General features: G+C 32.5%; 1 protein-coding gene across 1 annotated transcript in view; it reads right to left on the bottom strand.

The window, feature by feature from the left end:
• Positions 1-23410, bottom strand: part of Dach2 (dachshund family transcription factor 2) — a 764989-nt gene that overhangs the window by 12837 nt on the left and 728742 nt on the right. The window contains exons 8-9 of the mRNA XM_087196571.1: positions 468-616; positions 197-344 (exon numbers count right to left, since the gene is read on the bottom strand). Of these exons, the coding sequence (XP_087052697.1) occupies positions 197-344; positions 468-616 (297 nt within the window). The remainder of the gene's footprint in view (positions 1-196; positions 345-467; positions 617-23410) is intronic.

Here is a 23410-nt window from a genome sequence, read left to right as displayed (position 1 = left end):
TCTCAAGTACAAATCCAGTGTTCTTTTTATTGGAAATACAGAGAGTATATATTCTTACCTTGTGGGATATACATAGTATTTTGTTTGTAGCTTGTTACTTGTTTTCATTAATTCCAAATTATCCTTGATAATATTTCTTTTAATAATACCATATCCAATATAATATTAACTCTGGAACTAAATTTGTTAAACTTACTTCTATTTTGAAGCTCAATTGCAAGATGTCTTTCAAGCTTTTCTCTAATTTCTTTCTCTCTATAGAGCTCCATCTGCAGTTCCTTCTTTTCTTGCTGAATCTGCTTCTCCTTGATGCGAGCATTATCCAAAGCCACTTTCAGCAGACCCTGTCAAAACACAGCAAATGATATGCAGTTCATCTTATGTTTTAATTTCTCAAATATTAAGTAATTTATTTAGGTGCCAATGTCTTGTATTACATTTATTTTGTTTATAGAAATATTGTTGACCTGAATGTTGGTCAACAGAGTTTCCACGGAAGACAAACTATCAGCAAAAATGAATGGTCCAGGGAATCCAGGGGGCAATGCTTGCCCAGGAACCAGCTGGATCTTGTCCAAGGGTGGCTTCGTCATTGGAATTTGAACAGGTACCTCTTCTGCAAAAACAAAATTAATGTCAGAAGGTTTCCAAATTAATAGCTCAAATGTTTCATTAAGTCAGCTCTAGTAGACATCTGTAAAGATTTTGTTCCTAAAAGTAAATGATGGACACTCAGAGTGAGAAGTCACACCTAAGCTATAGCTGTCTTCAGTTTTTCAAAATAAATGATTCAGTACAGAACCCATGATACAGAAACAACATTTATTTCTAAACAGGCATGGAATTTCAAGAAATGATTTTAATATGCATACAATTGACATATGTACTTATGAATATGTATAAATTAAAGAATATCACTGTTTTGAAAAGCATATGCTGCTTTTATTTTTTTCTCTTCAAACCTGTCTCTCTACCCATCTTCATCATTCTCAACAATTTTGTTGAGGCATAATTTACACACAAATAATTCACCTATTTTAAGTCTACATTTAGTTTTTAGTAACTTTATGGAGTAGTGTAATCATCCCACAATTTTATTTTAAGACATCTTAATCTTCTTCCTCCAAAGATTTCTCATAACCATTTATATTTAATTCCATTCCCTGCCCTAGGCGCCAGCAACCATTATTCTACTTTCTGTCTTCAAAGTTTAGCTTTGTCTGAATATTTTACATAAATAGAATAACATAATATGCACACTTTGTATCTGGCTTTTTCATATAGGATCCTGTTTGTAAGGCTTATGCATGCTGCGGCATGTATCAGTGGTTTCTTCCTTTTTGTTGCTAAATAGTATTACTTTGCATAGTTATATCACCTTTCACTTAAACCTTATCTAGTTGGTAGGAATTTAAATTTTTTCCTGTGCTACTTTTAATTTTGAAGAAAATCCATTATGAGAAAAATACCACCTATGACATGAAATGAAAGTTGTATCTACTCACATCTTTTATTTTTATGTGATCTTCTCCCTCATTCTCATTACAGTGGACCCTCAAGTTACAACTGGCCTGACATACAAACAACTTGGGTTATGACTGGAATTTTAGTTTTATCTTATGACCAAAGTCTAGATTTATGACCCGAATGCCAGCCACTTGTGCTTCCAGGTGGTCTCAGATACAGATTTAACCCTTAAAGAGTTCTGGATGGAACAATACACCATCCTTACGTGTGCGTGGTTAACTGAGAAATCTTGGGTCAATGTCTCTATAAGGACACTGAGATCTGCCTGTATACAGGAGAGAGACTTTGAAGGCTGTGTAGAGGAGCCTGAGCCTTTGCTAACCAACTTAAATTACAACCGGCTCTGGGGAACAAATTGAGTGTGTAAGTCAGGGTCCACTGTACCTTAATGAGACTCTCTCTTAGTTTCAGATAAACAGATATCAAAAGAATTTATCTAATGAGATGCTTCAGCTATGTTTTGGACACCCACATCTAATTACACAAAGAAATTCCTCTTCTGGAAAGCCAGCAGCATGTTGATCTATAAGAAATCTGGCTGACAATCTTTAACATGAGATTCATGACCTGTATACCACAATTTGCTTTGTAACTAGGAATGGGAGTAATTTTTTTACATATGTAAAGTAAAAATAATCTGATGCAGAGAAATAAACTCATGGATGTAACCAAACAGACTGTTGCTCCTAATTATAGTTCAACAGTAGTGCACTATAGGGTGAATCCTACACATAAAACAGTTACTGTACTCATTGTAGTCTCTAATTTCAGTAATGGCACAAGAGAAGTTCAAAAATGTGTGTCTCTATGGTCATACATGAAGGACCCTAGTTAGCAAGACAGACTCCATATTACTGCTTGACCCACCTGCCTGCCCTTTAGACGAACTCAGAAGGAGGAAGCTTAAAAACCTCCTCCCCTTAGAAAGTCTCTTCAGAAATAACAATCAACTATTGTTTTGCAAATGTTCTAACAGCAGGACGTTCCGCTTCTGTACCTTTTGCTTGCTTTACTAGTTCTATCCAATAGTGGGGCCTAGAAACTGTTGGCCTCAAAGGTGTATAAAACACGTTTGTCAACCCCCAGTCGAGGCTCGAGTCCGATGCTGGGCTCGGGTCCAGCCGGTAATAAACTCCTGTGTGGATTTAATATCGGTCTCTGGTTGGTTCTCTCTCACTGGGTGTAACAATACACATTTTCAGTGACACATTATATTGTAATGAGACTCATTCAAGAAAAAATTCGGCTTGGATTTAGACCTAACCAATTTTCACATAATTTGGAAACAAAAATGTCTAGGTTTTGGTGTGGTTTCTGTAAGGCTGCAAATATGGATTTGTCACACAGTTAGACTTCAATTTTCAATCGCAAGAAGCCTGGATATGTATTGTGTAGAGTATTGAATCCTACTGATTTTGCAGTCATCAAGCTTTGCTGTAGGATTACTTGTAAGGGAAGTCATGGCAAAGAATCATTGGATAACATTATCTCTAAATAAAATGTCCTTAATATAGATAGTCTTTCAATTTCTTATTTTTTCCAAATCCAATATGGATAACAATACTAAATGATTGTTTTAGAGATTTAAGTTTCACCTTATTTGAATCCATTAAAAAGAATGTTTATCAATCTTAAAAAATTAAATGAAATGCATAAACTACCCAATTAATTTTCTTTAGCAAAGGAAGCTATTCCTAAATTTCTTCCCAGGAATTGTTCTCTAGAAAATTTTTTAAATAGTATTTTGATCTTATATACATGATATGTTTTCTACAACTTATAATTTTATTTACATAATATTTAGTTATTAGAAAAATAAGGACCAAGAGAGTATGTAAAGGTGCATATCTCCAATGATGAATGTCATTATGTTGTACACCTAAAATGTACCAATAAAAGGATATACAAAAAAAAGCAAAGTGAGAATAAAAGTGAATTTTAAAGACAAAAAAAAATTTAGTTATATTAATTTGAAAATAACTAAACATAAGTTAATTAAAATTAACTCACTTTCACAGGATCATTCTCTCTCTTCCTCTCTCTCTTATTTTCTCTCTTTCATCACTGGTTGGCTTGGAAGAAGTCAATTATTCCACAGAGAATCAGCACATTATCACTAATTTTGTGAACTCATTCAACCTCATGGTTTCATTTAAATATTATAATTGTTTTTTTAAAAAAACAATTCTAACCAGTTCTTAGCAGCTCTACTGTTTTTAAAGTTCATTTCTAAAAGCTAGTAAAGAACCACTATGCTTTATTTTTATTGTTTGATTTGTGTATTTGGGTAGTATTTTGTCTTCTCCATATGAATGCATTAAATGGATAGAATAACTTCATAATAATCTATCAATATTAATAATAGAGGGGCTTGATTTAAATTGATTATTATAAATAATAAAGTATGAATTTATATGGCCTGGAAGATACATTTTTACAAAATGAACTGCTACAAAGTTAGAATATTCACTTCCTGCTGATTCAGAGAAAATACAGTATTTCCCCTGAATATGAATTTTGTATCAGGGACAGACTTATTAAAATTAACAGATTTCTTCTTATAACTCACTCTACACATACATGTAACCCCAGTATTGAGAATCTAAGTGATATTTGCCTGAAAAGGAAAGCAATACATTAAGTACCCATAAAACAAAATTATAAACTACATTAAAATAGCTAAAAGTCTTTCATTCGGAGATGATGTCATTAAATTGGTTTCTAAAGAAGATTATTATTAACTATGAAGACAAGGTGCATGGTCTATGGTTGTAATGCAGCTTTATAGTAGATTGAAGTTTCAAAATTTTATTACTCTTCTTTAAAGAGATAGACACAGCTGAATTAGGTGTTGCTTGCTGCAGTGAAGATCAAATGCAGAAAGAATCATATTTCATCAGACCTAGTCAACACCAGGAAAATAAATAGAAATATAAGAGGCATGCAGGCAATGATTCATTGTGATAATCTGCCCCAAGAGAAACACATAGAGACAGCACACAGATCTAAACTTCTACCAAAAGACAAATAGGACACAGAGGGTGGGAACTGGGATGACAGTGTAGCAGAGGTCACATAGATTTTCAGCAGTAGTTTTCACAGAGATGAGATAACCCTGGACTCTATTGGGCCCATTGTTCATATCCTACCTGTCCCATAAGCAGTAAATTTCCTAGTCCTAGAAAAGGGGCAGTAAAGAAGAAGGATTCTACTCATGACTTCTTATGATTAAGTTTCTGAACTAACAAAATATGCTTTCCAGACCAAGGTCACATTGCATGTTAAGGTCTGTAATAGCCAAAAAGAGTAAAAATATATTTTTTTAGTATGAATGAGTAGAAACTGTCAAGTTGTCATCAGAATTTTTTGACTTAAATAATGTGCAACAAAAATGAATATTAGAAAATGATTTCAATCTTGAAATAGGTTTCATATCTGAATGGCAACTACATTTTACTCAGTTGGAATAAATGCTTTGTTAATGTAAAAATTATTATTAGGCTTAAAAACACTAATTAACAATGAAATTAAAACATGGGAAAGTACAGTGGATCTTCAAGTTATGACCAGCCTGTCATACAAACAATTTGGTTTAATTAAGTTAATGATGACTCATCTGTCTCTTGTTATCTATACTGTGTACCCAGGTAAACATCCAGATCTCAGCTGCATTGACTTACAGCCAACTTGAGTTACAACCAACCCTCGGGAACCAATCAAGTTTGTAAGTCATGGGTCCACCGTACTTAAAATATGGACTGCCAGTTAACTGAGAGCAGTTTTTATAAGCTCAGGAGAAATGCTTTTTGTTATTTTGATTTAAAAAGCTGGCAATCAAAATGTACATGTTAAAAATTTTATCAGCACAAACGATGCAATTGTAAAAACGAAAAATTAGCCGGGGATTTAGTTCAATGGTTTCGCCGCCTGCTGCGCAAGCAAAAGGACCTGAGTTCGATCTCTGGTACCAAAAAAAAAAAAAAAAAAAAAAAAAATTAAAGACAGGGCAATTGTTATATAGTCAAGGAAATGAACAACCTCTTCATTTATTGAGGCAAAGTGGAGAAGAATTTTATTGAACCTGTTTGTTCAATATGTCATATATTATAACAATATTTTGGAATCTACTTAGAGAACATACTCTTAATTTTAATTTCTTGCATAGGGCCCAGATGAATAGATGCAAAAGTTAATTAAGAATTTTATTGTAGAAAAATATATCGTAAATATTTGAATGAAAGAGTCCCCTTGAAAATTAAAGTTGAGGCTACTAGAAATATTTTATATGATTCTACTGCTTATCCTCCCACTTTTTTGTGGAGTTAAATGTCTTCCTTTTCCTTTGCACTTTGAGGATTATGATACAGAAATAGAAACTGAATACAGCTGACTCACTGAGCAGTGGAAAAAGTGCAGCTACCTACCAGATTATCAGTTTTATTCTTTAACAAGTAAATTTTATTCCATTATTTGACTTGAGAGCTTTCTTCTAAATACAGTTGGCCCATGGGATTCTCCTTTGTTGATGTCATTAGTAGTGCATTCAGCACAAGCAAAATACCTGCTTCCCTTTCCCAAACTGACTAACAATAACAAAAAATGACCAACTGCTGTGTAATGATGTGACTTGCATGAATACAAGGAATTCATAGTCTCAGTTGAACAATGACTCCTCAAGTGTTGCTATCAGCAAACGTGGAAAAGAAATAGTTGATTGCCAAATTGCCACATTTCTTCAGGAAAATAAAGTAAAAATAATGCAGATGAATGAAAATAGAAAGGTAATGTCAAAGGAACGAATGACCATCAGCCTAAGAAACAAAGATAGATTACTGCTAAAACCAGTTATGCTTCTGTTCTTCTCTGAATCCTTAGATTAACAATTTGGCATAATGGACTCTTCTGTAAACTATGAATTATGATTAAATTATCTTGCAGTTAGACTATTCCAATAACAAATAGTATGTTTAAGTAAGGGGTTGAAAGAAATATGATAACAAGTCTCTGACATTATGGAACTGATATATTATTTTGGAAAATAGTAAATTAGTTATAAAAGTAGATAATTAAGCATAAATCTTGTACTATAAGATGTTAACTGCCTCTAGTTCAAATAAGGAAGCATCGTGATTTTGAACAAGCATTGAAACTTATCTACTCACTCTGGTTGAAAAGTATACTCTCTGTCCTTAAAATAAATTTGCACAGAATTTCCACAGGTTATTAGGTATGGTAAAAATAAAATATTCTGCTCAAAGTAGTGTTGAAAAAACTGGGCTAAACAATACTAAATGGATTTCCTTAAAGAAAGAATCGTCAGATACATTATAGGGCATTCAGTGAACTATGAATTTCAGGAAACTAGCAAGTCATTTTTTTAATATGGATATATCCAAAATATTCCATGGGATATCCTTTACTAAAAATTGATTTGTTACTTATGTAAATTTCAAATTTCATGGGCACAGGTTTTTTTTTTTTGCTAAATCTTTTTAAGCAGAACATCTCAGAACCTTCTACTTACCCTGATTCAAACATAGCACATTGGCTACTTATGTTGAAAGGTCACTCTTTACTCCATGAATATGTACAGATATTGTATGGCAACTGAGCTGAAACTTATTAATGCTAGATTTTAGCATGTATTACATTTCAATACAGGCAGCATGATGGAGTGATGAAGAGTTAAAGATGCTGAAACTTCAGTGTTCCTGCATTGCATAAATGGTCTATGAATTTGAATCCCTATTTTATGATTTACAAGTCCTGGGAAAAAGGATTTAACTTTTCTGTGTTTCAGTTTCATCATCTGTAAAGAGTTAGGACAATAAAAATATCTATATCTTGGGGTTATTACAAAGATTAATAGGCTATAATTAGCAGTGTTCATAGAACAATGCCTGACCCAAAGTAAATGTGTTTATAAGTGTTTTCAAATAGATAAATTATAATTCAAACTCCATAAGTAGAAGAGGGGCATATATTAATCCATTTAACACCTTAATATCTATTTACACTTTATAAAACTCCATGTTTGGAAAGATCTTTTTCTAAGTAATAACTAGATGAGCTGGAAGTAATAACTAAATAAGTCAGGGTTCATCTTCAATTAGGTGAGTTTTATTTTCCCAGCCACTAAATATCTGAGGAGACTTAGGTCAGTGGTTCTTCATCAGGGACCATTTTGCTCCCCAGGAAACATCTGACAATAGCTGTGTTAGTTTTGATTGTCAAAACTGATGGTAGGGTTGGAGGAAGTAGCCCGATACTGATATCTATTGTTAGAGCCCAAGAATACTGTAAAATGCCCTACAAAGCACAAAACAGCCCTTCTCCCCATTATCAACAAGGAATTTTCTGACCAAATGTCAATACCAGTTGAGAACCAGTGCTCTTAGAGCTATACAGGAAAATATCAATGAATGGACATTTAGTGAAAGCTCTCTTTTTGTACCAAACTTCTACAGAGCTTATTAGAAAATAAGGTTAAACCTAGTGATTTAGAATTAACAAAGTGTTTTACAAGATACATTCTGAGGGTTTATGCATCTAATATGGGGTCATGGCCTTCTTTTTTTGCTCAAATGTCACCTTGTTTGTGAAACCTATTTTGTGTGTTCTAATGAATACTGTCATTTGTACCCCTATACCCACTCCTTTTACGGGGTTTCCTTTTTTCCTGTGAACTTTATTACCATTCAATTAACATTATAATGTACTTATTTCTTATTTATTATGTATTTCATTCCATTACAATATAATCTCCATAAAATTAAGGACCTTTGTCTGGTTTTCATTTTCTCACTAATGTTTTCTCAGTACCTAGAACACAAACTATGTCATATTTATGTCTCTGATGGTGACTTTGGATATGAAGACTGGTGTTTTTAAAGTTTTATATATTTCTAATTGTCAGACTAATTTCAATATATTTGCTTTAAAAGATAAGATTGTACATAAATAAATAATTTTAAAGTATTTTCCAACTACATGGTGAAAGGAAGGAAGAAAGGTTGGAACTAAAGTGTTTCTCTTCTATTCTCAGCCTTTCCAATAAAGGAAATTATTATACTGTACAAATATTATGACAAATTGAAATTTTACAATTTTGAAAACTAGCTCATATAGTTTTCATAAAATGCCTGGCATAAATTTACTGAACTAATAATTGCAAATTATGAATATTTATGGCCCACACACATTATGTCTGAGATCATCTATTAATATATCAGGTACAAAGCAAACTGATTGGTTTGTTTTGAAATACTTCTAGATTTCCTGAAGCCTAGAAATAGACAGAGGCTAAGGTTACAGAATAGAAAGAAATTTCACATAAAGACTAGTATTTGATTTAAAAAAAACCTGCAAGGAAGACAAAAATTGCTGATAAAAATAACCAAATAACATCAGAGGCATATACAAGTCCCTTCTCCAGAAAACCAGTCTAACTAGTTCTGTGTAAAAAGCTGTAAAAAGGTTATTTCATGAGTGGAAGGAAATAATATAATAGCCTATATCAGAAATTGTTAAACAGGAGGCAGGATTGAAGGAGGGGTATGGCAGGAAAGAGCTGATGTTTTAAAGAGATGTTTTTGGGAGAGAGGGAAGGGTAGGGTGGGAAGTAAAGGGACCAAAGGTATGTTACATATATGTTCTAACTCCTCAACATGAACGTAACTATTATGTTTTGTAAGCACACACTGCTAATACAAAAGAAATATGGTTTTAAATACATAAAATAAGATCTTTAAGCTCATAAAGGAAAACAATAATATCAAAATAGAGTAATAACAATAATAAAAACTTTGATAAATAATACATGTACTTCTCTATTAACTTAAAGAACTTAGAAGAGGGACTAATAACTTTAATAACTTTTAAGTCATGGTGAATATAAATACATTTTTGAGTTTCAAAACAAAAAGTAAAAAGAAAGTATAAACGGCAGGGATGGTACACATTTCCATCAATCAGTTAACCTTCCAAGTGATAATGCTTTGTAATCCTGGTTTATCTGAAAAAGTCCTCCGAGTTCTAATATAACCTGGCTTTTAGCCTTCCTGGAGGTTCTGTCATCTAGATGACTACAGAGGCTGTAAAGGAGACTTCTCATTTTGCTTCAGTGTCAGACGATGTGCAGTCCTTTCCATCAGGCAGAGGGAGAAAAAAACCCCTCTCTTTTTAATCTGGCATGAATCAGGAAGAGAAATTTATTGCTGTGACCTGCCAATTCATCTGTCAACTGTAATCACTGCCACCTCCTTTAGTTAACATATCAGAGTAAAGAGGGTCGATAGAAAGTACAAAGGAATATGTTATTAATGAAACAATGTAGAGAAGTAGTTCTCAAATTTTACCATGCATAAGAACACCCTGGAAGTATTTTAAAAGTGCACTCTCCACTCCGAGTTTCTGATGCAGTAGGTCTAGGATACAGCCTGGAAATTGGAATTTCAATAAGTGTCTATTTAATGCTAATGTTGCTGGTGTGGGAATTACATTTTGAAAAACTACTGTACTATACAAAATACAATTTTGCTACATTTTGCTAAAATGATTAATACAGCTTCTTATCACAATATATTTTTAATTAGTTGTCTTTCAGGGCACTGATTCACCATATTATCTCAGCAAAAAAATAAGGCTTTTCCAAACGGATGACTCCTGCAATCAGAATTGCAATGGCTATTGTAAGCCTAACAAATTCAAAATGACCTCAACCATTTAATTTATTTTACAAAGCTGAATTTTCTTTAGAATATATTTTAATTATTAGGGTAAAGCATTGCAATTTTCATATTTTTTCTCATACCATGCAATACCGTAATTCCTCAAAAATAAGGCCGGGTCTCATGTTAATTTTTGCTCCAAAGATGAAATTGGGATTATTTCCAGGGGATGACTTATTTTTTCATGTACAACAATCTACATTTACTCGAGTACAGCAATCTACATTTATTCAAATGTAGTCATGTCATCTTCTTCTGGAACATTGTCATAACTCTCCAAACCCCAAATCCTGATTTGAATTTCTCATGACTCCATTTTCTCTAGAAGAATTGGCTCCAAACTGTCACGTTTAGTCACATAGCTCTCCTTAAATAAGCACTTCTTGTCTATGTACCCTGCTCATAGTGCATCGTTACAGCACACCACTAACTGAATTATGAAGATTCAAATTAGACAAAACCATAACTGTTTGTTGTCAACTGTGCACATTATTCATGTGTTGTGTCTGTACTCCAATTAATCCTTTGGCAATAAGTCTCAAGTACACCTGGTTAAATAGCCATTTACCTCTCACCCAAAGACACCTGCTTGGGTACAGTAAGTCTTGGACTTACGAACATTTGAGTTTCAAACTTTCACAAAAAAGAATGGGCCTCACATTAAGAACATTCGTAGATGCGAACAAATCATGGAAGTATTGTACTACCATTTTAAGGTAACTGTAAAAGTAAAAATAGTTTGTTTATAGTACATAGTTTTGTGTTTGTTTGGTTTTTTAATGCTTTCTTATTGTGCATTTGTTTCAAAAGTGTATAATACTCATTTTGTTGGATTTAGGAACGAATCTGACATACGAACGTTCTCCTGGAATGGAACTCATTCTTAAGTTGGGGACTTACTGTATTTACAAATATTTAATTATAATTTATGTTATCACTTATTTGAAGTATTAAGGACAATAATATTGTTTATATATTTAATTATATATTAATATTATCATTTTATACTTCAATACATCTATTGTGTGTTGCAATGGAAATTTTAAATGTATCTGTCTGGCTGACCATCTCAACTGGACCTTTTGGGGAGTATGTCTTATATTATGAGCATTCTGAAAAATCATGCTAGAATTTATTTTTTTGTTAGGTCTTATTTTCAAGGAAGTACAATTCAGAGATTAAAATCATAAAATTCTTCCCATTCACCCTGAAAATCTCTGAATTCTATCCAAAAAATAGCAATTTTTTAACAATCCTCACCAAGTGCAGTCTTGTTTTCAATGATGTCTCTTGCCTCTAAAGTTTATACAATCTGGTAAGCAAGCTTTGTTTTGTGTTTTAAAAAACAGCAATAATAATAAATATAGATAAGAGGACAGGGAAAGGTAAATACCATCACTAGAGTATATTGTGTCATTTTGTTTAATTTTTTTAACACTGCTTCCTCATCTTCATTTCTAGTTAGTTTGTGGGCCTTGATTTAATTTTGCCCTCTTGTATTTCAATATTCACATCTAATTTAATGGGTTTTTATCTGAACAATTTTTTTAACTAGTCAGTTGTGCATGGCATTTTGGTGTGAATTAAAGTGAGTTCACCCAGTTCTAAATTGAACAATGTGGTAGTTATCCTCCAACTATATTAGACAAATACAGACTGTCTATATGACAGTGGAATATTTTTTAAATTACAGTTTCACAAAAATATACAATTTCACAAAGATATGCAGTTTAACTTGAATGTGCATACAAGAGTTAATGGTCAGATATCTCTTTTTTGAGTTTCTCTTTTTTTCCCACATGAGTCAACTATTCTATTCATAGCACAATAAACATGACTAAATCCCTCTGTGTGTTAAGATGTTACATTCCTAAACTTTGTTTTCTCTAATTATAGAATAAAACAAACTATCTGAAAGTGGTTGTGAGAAAACTAACCTGGAAGCACCTAGTCTGATTCTTAGCACATAGTAAAATCTCAATAAAGATTGGCTAATCTGAAGCTATATTAATCTTTTAGATACGGAATATTCAGGAAAAAATTGCATGGAAGATGCATTGATTCCAAGATTTGCCTAGGGAATTTATTTTTAAAACATTTCTTCTAGTAAACCGAGTGCAGAACTTAAGTTAGTGTACCAACCACTAATTAAAGTTTTATGGCATTGTATTTTCCCCAATAACGAGGCAACCACTCCCAAAATTTGCAATTTCATAAACAATATCTCCTATATTGGTACCAAAGTAGTTAGAAGACTTCAGACTCATATTATATGAGTTGTGCTTTTAATTAAATTTAATTGAAGTTGCATTTTCATTCTCATGGAGACTTTCAATTTTAAGCATGCTTTTTACTAAGAAAACAGGAAAAAATCTACCTTAAATTTTTTCTCTCAAATTTGGCCTTATTTCACTAATGTTGAATTTCCTTCTCTCACTAATTGATACAAATATTAATGGATCTATATGAGAGGCTGGAACAGACTTGCAGCCGTTTTCACTTTCACTAATACCTTTAGTATCCGAGAAATTTTTTCACATCTACTATAAGCCCCATAGTTTGAAAGAAGAATCTTAAAATGTTCACTGAATGCAAAAGTTAAAATTATCACAAAATCATCTTTATGCAAAAGTGGGGTCTATAAACACAATATAAAGTTGATGCTTTTTTAGCTTGTAAATATAAATATTAATGCATGCTATATTTACATAAACAAAACATATGAGAAGTATTTAATATATTTCAGTTTGAAACATAAAAGATAAATTGTTTAATCAATTTCTCAACTTTCAGGGGCATTTTAGATCACTATGAATTTTTTCCCTTTTCTTTCCCTATTCTCCTACATACTCATCACCAATGATATTTACTTATGGAAACAACCATTTTCAAGATTTACTTTATACAAAACCCCACAAAATTCAATAATTAACATTAAATTCTGTAGTCTACCATTGTTATTTTTACTAATGTTTAAATATTATGAATTTTCACAAGCGCAAGGACCCGAGTTCAATCCCCGGGACCAAAAAAAGAAGAAAAAATATTATGAATTTAACGGTCAGAGAAATTTTGTAATGTGAAGAAGTAAATATAAAGAGGAAATGAAGAATTAATATCTAACATCTTTCAATAATATTACTAATACATTAAAATCTGAGTGAAACAAATGACCTAAACTTTCTGCCCTAAATTGCAATTCTATTAAATTAGTGTATTTTATGATGCATTTACTTCATTAAAGTGATTTATGAATTAACAATATAACATGCGAGTCCAAAGAAGTTATTTTCAGTTTAGTATCATCTGTTAGCCATTAGCACTTGTCTCCATATTTCTTTTGGATAACCATAAAGAACATGTTTCTATCCCTTCAGAAGCTGTATCTATTCAGCTCCCTTAGAAACTGTCATCTTCCTAATCTTGTTTGACCATGGTCATTTTGTTCACTTCTGTGTCTTCTCATCACCACTCCATTATTCAGTTCCCATTTGGAGTTTTGCAGTGTGAATATCTAAACACAATACTTTTTATGCAAAACTGAAATCGCCTTTTGTTTTTGGTTAATCATAATTGTTTGCATCTTATTCTCAATTAAAATACTTGTGTTAAGAGATGCTGAAGTATGTTCTAGTTGGCCTGTGATTCTCAAGCAAAATCAGTACCAGTTTCTTGGGAGAATTTACTAAAAACCTATGTGACTATCTATCTACATTTACCTACCACAATTTCTGAAGCAGTCTGTATGTTTTAAGAAAAAAATATCAGAGAGTAAAAGACAATACAAGTGCAGTATTCAAGTTTGAATATTTTTGTGCATTGCTTCACTGCTTTGACTACAAATTCCCAGGAGAAACTTTCTTATTTGGATATCTACAATATATGTTATTTCCTCCATTTGTGTAGAAAATGGGTTCTGTGTGTGGAAAAATTATATTATTTTATTGACGTCTTATAATTATTTAAACTTTGGGCTTTTAAATGTTCAAGTACATACAGGAAGGATTTTTCAGGACTCAGACAATTATTTATTTGTCAATGGAATAAAACATGTTAAAATAAAATTTTGCCATTATACCTTCCCCTGTTAAGACTTCATAAATATTTAATCTCACATAACCACTGAAACCAAAAAGTGTACACACAATAGTGATAGTATCTTCAGAGATGCAAAATATCCAAAATAAAACATACAATATGAATGATAACTAAGTTTTGCTTTAATGAAAGTGGCATTAAACTGTATTGCTATTATGATACTGATATTCCCATTGGTACTTAGCGTATAACTTTTGAAAGTTATATAACTTTTTCAAATTACAAGGTGTCTTTTTGTAATATTGTTTGTGTAAGTAGATTCAAGGATTAAAGAGAATGTGTCAAGGGAGCCATAAACTTGGTGGAAAACATATTTCTCCATAATGTTTTAATACTTTGAAAAATTCAATTGCAGGGAAAAATGTTTTGCTGTAAACATCTTCAAAGATTTATAAAGGCAACAGTTTCCATAGCACTTGCTTAAATAATTTTCAGAATGAAAATGGGTGTTTTTATATATTAAAGTCCAAATTCTTTTAATATCCTTGATTTATACATGCTTCGTTCATGAAATTTTACAGGGATTTAAGTGCAATACAATCTGTGTGCTAGTACGACAATGGATAATCTGGCACTCAATTTGGAATATTACAACATTCCTTAATGAAGTCAGAAAATGTACTCTCTCTTTAGCATTTACTCTTTCTGCACTATGTATTATTTGATTACTACAATTTCAGGAAGAAAAAAAAATGACAATTTACATGCTCAATGTGCTCTCTATGTTTGTATAAATTTCAAAGAACCAGTGTGTTAAAACGTGCCTTCAAGGGAAAGAACTTCAGTGTTTAAATTAGAAGAAAAATAAATAATAAATCCAGGGTTTGGAGAGTTGAAATATACAAATATTTGCTTTTGTTTTATGCTTTTTCTATTTTTTAGAAGATCTTAGGAATTAACAATTAAGCTCTCACTGTTATACATTGCTTTCTTCTAGTTCCTCATAAATACAAATTCAATGGTTCTGAACAGGAAGAGTAGTGATGTTAGTGGTAGTGGTGGTGGGGTTTTTTTGGGTGTGTATGTGTGTGTGTGTGTGTTATCATCTCTTACTATTCAAGATAGAGTAAAAGGTCACTTTTTATATACTAGTTTTATCTCAAAAAAGTATTTTATTATAAGCATCTCAATCTTCACATTTATTAACTAGCACCTTCAAAATTTACTGGCAGTTTCTAATTATTTTCCCAAGTAACACAGTTGCAATAGTGAATTGTAAATCCTCCACCAATTACTTGTTATTGATCTTTTTATGTTATGTAATATGCTTGCCAAAATATCAAAGTTAATTAGACATCTTATAAACTTTATTCATTTGTCTGCCCCTTAAAGATATAAGATACAGAGTTGATAAGTAGTCTACTGTAGCCTTTCTTGAGCAATTACTTCTACTCCTAGCTCCAGTATTGCACTTCCAACTTCCTACTTTTTTGTTGTTTTTTGAGACAGGGTCTCTCTATGTAGTTCAGGTTGGCTTTGAACTTACTGTGTAGCTCAGGGTGGCCTTGAACTCTCAGTGATCCTCCTGCCTCATCATTTTGAGTGCTGGGATCACAGGCCTGAATCCAAGATGTGGGATCACATCTCAGAGTGTGGGATCACACTTTGCTCTGACATTCTACTGGACACTTTCTACTGGATATTCCACCATGACATGAAACTATTTGGAAAGCAAACCTAACACTTTATTCAGGTCATTTGTTATCTAATAATTTGTTTCAAATATGGATTCATACTGTTATTCTTAATTTTTTTTCATTTTTACCACCTCTCACCAAGTTTTGAATCTTTCTAATCACTTAGGCACATCTCTCTCTTTTGCCTTTCACATGTCTAATCTGTAAATAGGTCCTTTAAATATGTTCTTCCAAATATCTTCTCTTCCAAACAACTCAAATTTGGATATTTAAAACAATTTCCTTAAGAGGATTCTAAAGTTTTTGTCTTTTCCCAGATTATGCTATTTTGGACACTAAAGCTAAATTAAGTTGCACAAAATTAATACCTTGTCCTGGGAATGAACCAACAGGTCCTCAGGGACTTTTGCAGTTTTATGCCAGCTTTTATACTTTATCCACAAAATACTAAATTATAAAAGTTTCAGCTACATTCAACCTGTTTGACACCTCTTCCACTACTACTCATAAAGCTATCTCATTTCTACAACTTTGTCTTCAGATGTCTAAAATATTGCTCCACTTCCTTTATAATTTTAAATTAATCTTATAAGATCTTAAATTATAACTGTCCAGTAGAACTTTCTTACTACCTCAGTCCACAATAATCTTATATTAAGCTGCAATCCTAAACAATGTAAATTTTCTGGCCACACATACAGTATCTTGTGCTATCAACTAAAATATGCTTCTTGTGTTACTTATGTATTTGTCAATAATTAAATTTACATATACTAATATCTTAAATACCTAATTAGACATTAAATTGAGTGGAGACAATTGTTCTTAGCATTTGCTTTTTCTTCTGCAGAAGCTAATATTTTGCCTTCCACACAGTAGATATTGAATAAATATTTGTAATTTTCTCTTTAAAATACATAGGATGGGAAGCCATAAGAATATTATAAAAAGGCTAGGACTGCCTACAGCCTGTGCATAAAGGCTAAAACACATAAGCTTAAAGGTAAAATAAATCCTTGGAAACCACCATAAGGAAAAAGCATTTAATAAGATAACATCCTTTTTGTCTTTACAGTAGAATTGTAACAAATTGTGGTCGTGTCAAATGGTAAGAGAGTATTAACAGTGGAATTTTGAGGTAATTTTTGTCCCTGATCAAATCCCAGTTCCCTAAATCCAAAATGATCGACTTTTTATGTGGAAAAGACAAAGAATGATTCTCCTAGAATTATTTGACAAGAACATTTAAACAACTCTCTATGCTTGGTGCAAGCTAGAATCTTGTTCTTTAAAGATTTAATTTCCTCACTGAGGTTGATTCTTAGCAGCAATATGCTGCTTACAGTTTAAATTGGAGCCATTCATAATTTAATTTCTAATATTTTGAAAAACTGAATTTTACATTTGTACATTGTAAGTTTTGGCTCACTTGATCTTTATTATGCACAACAAATCTAATGTATTTTTGAATGCTGCACTTTTTTTTTTCTTTTTTGTGGTGTGGGGATTGAACCCAGGGCCATTGCAATGAGCTACATTCCAAGCCAGTTTATTGCTGAATTTTGATACAGTGTCTTGCTGAATTGCCCAGTCTGGGCTTGAACTTGTGATTCTCCTGCCTCAGACTCACAAAGGGAGGCATTACAGGACTGTGCTACCAAACCTAGCTAATTTTGAACATTTAAATTAAAAAAAAAAATAGTCATGATGGTGGTAAGACTACTTGGGTTGTATCTGTACATAAACTAAATTGATCATTTTCATTGAACTATTTTGGTATAAAATATTTAGTATATTTAGAGGGAAAATTATTTTGCAAATTTCATTTTTGTATTGAATTGATTGCTCAATTCAATTTTAATGACAAAACTGTGATGTCATATGCATGTGGAATGTCAACTGTATTAAAACATAAAGCATGCAGCCCATTTGGGAACCCTTCTCTCTCTCAGGAGCTATTCTTATTCCACATTCCTATTCCCCAATAAATTTTTTCTACTCTAAATAAATAATAAAAATAAAATAAAACATAAAGCTATTTTCATTTCTAGCAAGGAATACAGCACACATAGAATATTTTTCTATGAAAAAATGGAAGAATTTCTGAAGCACTGAAGTATTACTCAAAATTGAATTTTTCACACTTGGGAATTTATTTATTGCTATACTCCTTTGATTAATTCCACTCTTTCACCTCTGTCCAGTTGGGAAATAGGTAACATCTATTTCTAGTACCTTAAGAAAAAGGTAGCTTTGAGTCTTTTAGAAGTCATATATTGCATGTAGAAAAATGTTATATTGATTGTGCAGGATCTCCATATACAGACAAGATATTTATATTTAAATATACAGTATTTATCCCTTTATCTCCCTCCAGTGTTGCACATATGGCAATATAATACAGCTTGTTATAATTCATTTAGAAGACTCAGGATAGATCTATGCACTGCTTTTTAGGGCTTTTGAGATTTGAGATTGTTTTTCATTATAGCTTTAGAATAAACAGAGTAATTTTAATACTTTAATTGAAGATAATTAAAATGCAGGGATATGTATTACTAATTGAATATAACATTTAAAAAATAAACACCATGTATAGTTTTTTAAATTAAAAGAATATTTTTATTTTTTAAATTAATTTTATTGGTACATTATATATATATTATATATATATAATGATAACATTGATCATAGGGAATTTGTACCTGTATGTGATGTATCTTAATTATTCTTCTTTCTCATTCCCCTCCCCTCTCTTCAACTCCTCTTCCTCTCCTTATTTACAAAAGCTTTGTTTCCATTTTTTCCTTCTATTCTTTTTAATTTTCCATTCCTTCCTTGCTCCTTCCCCTCCCCAGTTCTCCTTCCCATTTGAACATTTTCTTCCAATTTCACAACATCTATTCTACAGCTTGGTCCTTATTTACACTTTTGGTTTCTTACACCAGAAAAAGAATGTGATATTTAAATATGTGTGCCCAGTTTATTTCTAATCTAATGTGCATCCATTTACCTAGAAATATGTCAAGTTTATCTTTTATGGCAGAGTAGTACTCCATTGTATAAAGAAACTTCACATATCCTTCATCCATTCATTAGTTGATGAGTATTTGGGCTGTTATCAAGATTTAGCTGTTACAAACTGTGCAGCTATAAACATGGGTGTGCATATATTGCTGTGTTATAATGCTTTAAATTCCTTTGGGAAGATACCAAGAAGAGAAATATCTGGGTCAAATAGAACCTCTAGTTTTAGTTTTTTGAAGAATCTTCACATTGATTTCCACAGTGGTAGCACCAGTCTACATTTCCACCAACAGTGGAGAAGGTCTCCTTTTCCCCGACAACCCCATTAGCATTTGTTATTGGTTGATTTCTTGGTAATAGTCATTCTTTCTAGGGTGAGATGGAATCTCAGTGTTGTTTTAATTTACATCTCTTGGATGACCATTGATGTTGAACGTTGTTTCATACATTTATTTGGTATTTCTACTTCTTCATCTGAGAAGTGTGTATTCATTTCAGATGACCATTTTTGGCGTGGGTCTTTAAATTTGGGAGAGCTAATTTTTTTTTAGTTCTACATATATTCTAGATATTAGTCATTTAAGAAAAAACTGGCAGAAATTTTTTCCCCCTCTATGGGTTGTCTCTTCACTCTGTTGGTGATTTCTTTTGCTGTGCAAAAGCTTTTTTAATAAAATGAGATCCCAGTTTCTGATTCTTTGTGATATTTCCTGTGTGAACAGTGTTTTGTTCATAAAGTCTTTGCATACACCAATGTCTTCAAAAGTTCTACCTATTCTCTCTTCCAGCAGATTTAGTGTTTCTGTTTTAACGTTTAGATCTTTGATTCATTTTAATTTTAGTTTAGTGCATGGTGAAAGATATGGGTCTAGTTTACCTTCAGCATGTGGAAAGCCAGTTTTTCTTGCACCATATATTCTTCCAATGAAGGTATTTGGCCACACTGTTACAATCATAATGTTGGGATAAATCTACATGTTTCAGACATGCAAGCAAAAAACAATCAAATAATCAATTATCCTTTAAAGACCTAACCTTTAAATACATGAACCTGAGAAGCCATGCAAAAATATACATCAGAGAGAGGGTTGACTCCTTTCATGAGGAAGAGAAAATTGCCTCATGGGTGTCACTGTCCTTTTCCATTACTGAAACCACAGAGAAGATCTGAAATTTAACCACTTGCAGTAACAACAACAAATTTACTCTTGTTTCATTAATCACTAAACATAGGTACACGTATTTTTATAAGCATGGACAAAATGATCTAGAGTAATATAAACTGAGCCTTAAGATTTGGCCTAAGGGGGTAGAAACCTCCTAAAATGTGAAAATATGAAATATGAAAATTTTTCCAAGAAAGACCTCTTGAAACCCTCACAAAATAGAAAGTTAACTTTATATGTAAGGATAAATTAGAAAGAAAAACAGTGTAATTAGATGCACATTAGGCACAGAGCTGGCCTATATAAGAAAGAAATGAATTCTAAGTATTTTACAGTCTCTTTCAAATTAAATTTAAATTTTTGTTTTATAGAAGTGGTTTTAAATAGAGTGGGACTCTGTTAAAGATGCTGATTTAGTCTCTGCTTTAGTTACTTTTTGGTTGCTGGAATAAAACACTTGACACCCGCAATTTAAAGGAGAAAAGGTTTATTTTAGTTCACAGTTTGTAGAAGTTTCAATCCATAGTCAGCTGGATCTAAGCTAGGGAAGCATGGCAGAAGGGCATGACAGAGGAGAACTAGTTCACGGCATGACAGGCAGGAGCCAGCAAGCAGGGAGCTTTCCTTTCCTTTTTATCTCATCCAGGCTAAAAGCCTATTGAATGGGGCCACCCATATCCAGAATGGGCCTTCTCATCACCCACACCCAGAACAATGCTAAACCAATCAGTGGAGATCACATCCTTAACCCAGTATCACATATCCATGATCCAGATACTCCCAAAAGCCCCACCTGGGAGCACTTGAGGCTTTCACAGACATTTTAGATACAAACCATAACAGTTACTTTGTTGTCGCTGAGATACAATACCCTACACCCACAATTTAAGGAAATAAATGTCTATTTTGCTTCACAGATCATAAAACTTTCAATCCATAGTTGACTACCTCCAATGCAAGGTGGCATGGCAGAGGAGTAGGGCAGAGGAAAAAGAGCTTGTGGCATGGTGGGAAGAAGCAGTGAAAGATCAAGGGAGGAGCTAGAGAGATACACCCATCCAGGCCTTGCCCCCAGTGATGCACTTGTTCCAATCAGGCTTTACCTCCCCAAATCACCTTTAGCTATAAACACTGAAGATTATCATGCCTCCATGAACCAATGAGGATTTAGGGGGAATAAATGCATGAGGCTTTAGGGGGAATGAGCTCATGAGGCTTTAGGAAGACAACTAGGTATAAATCATAACAGATACTTTTGGTATAATGTGAATAAAAATGTTTTCCTTTACTCACTATTTTTGAGTTGTTTTCTTTTTACCTCTGTAGTAAAGTAATGGGTGTGAGGGAAAACTCCATGAAGTTACAGTAAGAGAAAATTATTTTTCATTTAGAGTATGGGTATTATAAATCAGAACAAAAGAAACGACCATGAAAATAAAAATGTGTAAGTGGTATAATGACAAATAATATTTAAATGCCATTGCAATCTAACAATTGTGACAAGACATGCAACATGCAAGAATGTATTCAAAACCATGTTCTATTAAAATATTATTTGTTATGTATCATATTCTCACCAGTGCATCTATATTTATTTTATTTTATTTTGGTAAAATAAACATTACACATTTTCTAGCCCTGACAGAATAAATCATATCTTTTACTTTTCACTCCAAAGCATCAGAACACATTTTTTTCCCATTTGACCCTTTAGAGACACATTTCTATGCTGGCACTGAATTTTGGCAGCGTTATTTAAAGATTTATTTCCCAGTCCCTCATTAAATGCACGGATGATGAAAGAAAATTGTTTTTAAAAGAAAATACTGTTCACCTCTCTAGTCTTAAATTTGTTCTCAGCATCTATTCATCAAATTAAAATAAAACTACTCACCTAATAGCTGAAGCATTGTATTGGAATTGGCATGTAAAATTCTAACAGAAAAATGTTACTTAGATGTATTTATAATTGCTTTGTAAACAGCCAACATGATTGTGAACATTTAAGATGCTACAATTTCATTTTTTCTTTTATCACAAAATCAGTAACAATTTTCATCAGAATAATTTGAACACACTGTTTCTTTCCAAATCCTCATGCATCACTTAAGAGTAATTAGTTTGTCTGCCTCCTTATCATGTTGATAACTGTGAAACCAGCCTGATTGATCCTGGCTTGTTCCCTACAGATGTATCAGCTGTAATACAATCATTACCCATTACACTCAAGCTAATGAGCAGCAGCTTGCTCTTTAGGTCACCAGTGCAGGTACATCTCCACTCTCCTACTTGTTAGTCCAGGAATTTCTGGTACTCTTCTCTGTGCTCTGGGTTGAAGGAAAAGGTAATAGATCTAAAATGATATTTTTTGATGATCATACTGTCACTCTCCTTCTGAAATGATTATCTATCTGATTTCCTTACACTCTGCTTCCTCTCTCATACCTCTCTTTAAATATATTAGAAAGGATTTTAGTAGTAACAATCTCTCTTTGGGAACTTGGAAGAGAGAAGTAGTGTTCAGCTTATTCTCTCAGTAGATCCTCCTCTACATTCTTAAAAAGACTTCTATGTTCCTTTCAAGAATTGTTTCTTGCGATGACACTAACATTTTAAAATACAAATAATTAGATTGTGTACAGAGTCATGTTTGAGATCTAGTTATATTAATGGGCCTTTATTTGTATATTGTAAGAATAACCACTGAATTGTAATTTGGAGAAACATACATGGCATATATATGGTGTATGTAAAGCAATTCCTATGGAATTCTTTTTTTTTTTTTTCTTTTGATAAAGAGGATGGAACTCGGGTATTTGTGCTTGTACAGCAGGTGGCGAAACCACTGAGCTAAATCCCTGCCCTCCTACGGAATTCTTGCTATTTTAAATTCCATAATCACAATTGTGTTTTCCTTTTGTCTTTAAATTGTGTTCATTTCTTCTAAAGTTTTCACACAATAAAAATACCTTCTCTTGATCATTCCCTCTCAAATACCATATCACTCCTCATCTTGCCTTTTGTAGCAAAACTCCATGAAAGAATTATTTATACATACTACTTGCAGGAACTTCAATTAAGCTTTTGCTTCCATATGTCCATAGTCATTACCCCTATAAGGGTGGCCAATTGTTTACATTCTTAAACTCAAAGATCAATTTTTAGCTTCAATTATTCTTAAATTTTCAGCAGTTTTTCACAGAACATACTTTCCTTCTTAAAATAT

The sequence above is a fragment of the Heterocephalus glaber genome, unplaced genomic scaffold (genome assembly GCF_053883595.1).
Source record: "Heterocephalus glaber isolate CG9 unplaced genomic scaffold, H.glaber_assembly_v1.0 deba00001613, whole genome shotgun sequence".
In the NCBI taxonomy this organism is placed as follows: Eukaryota; Metazoa; Chordata; class Mammalia; order Rodentia; family Bathyergidae; genus Heterocephalus; species Heterocephalus glaber.
Note: the sequence above shows the minus strand (reverse complement) of the source record. Positions and strands in the feature narration are given on the sequence as shown.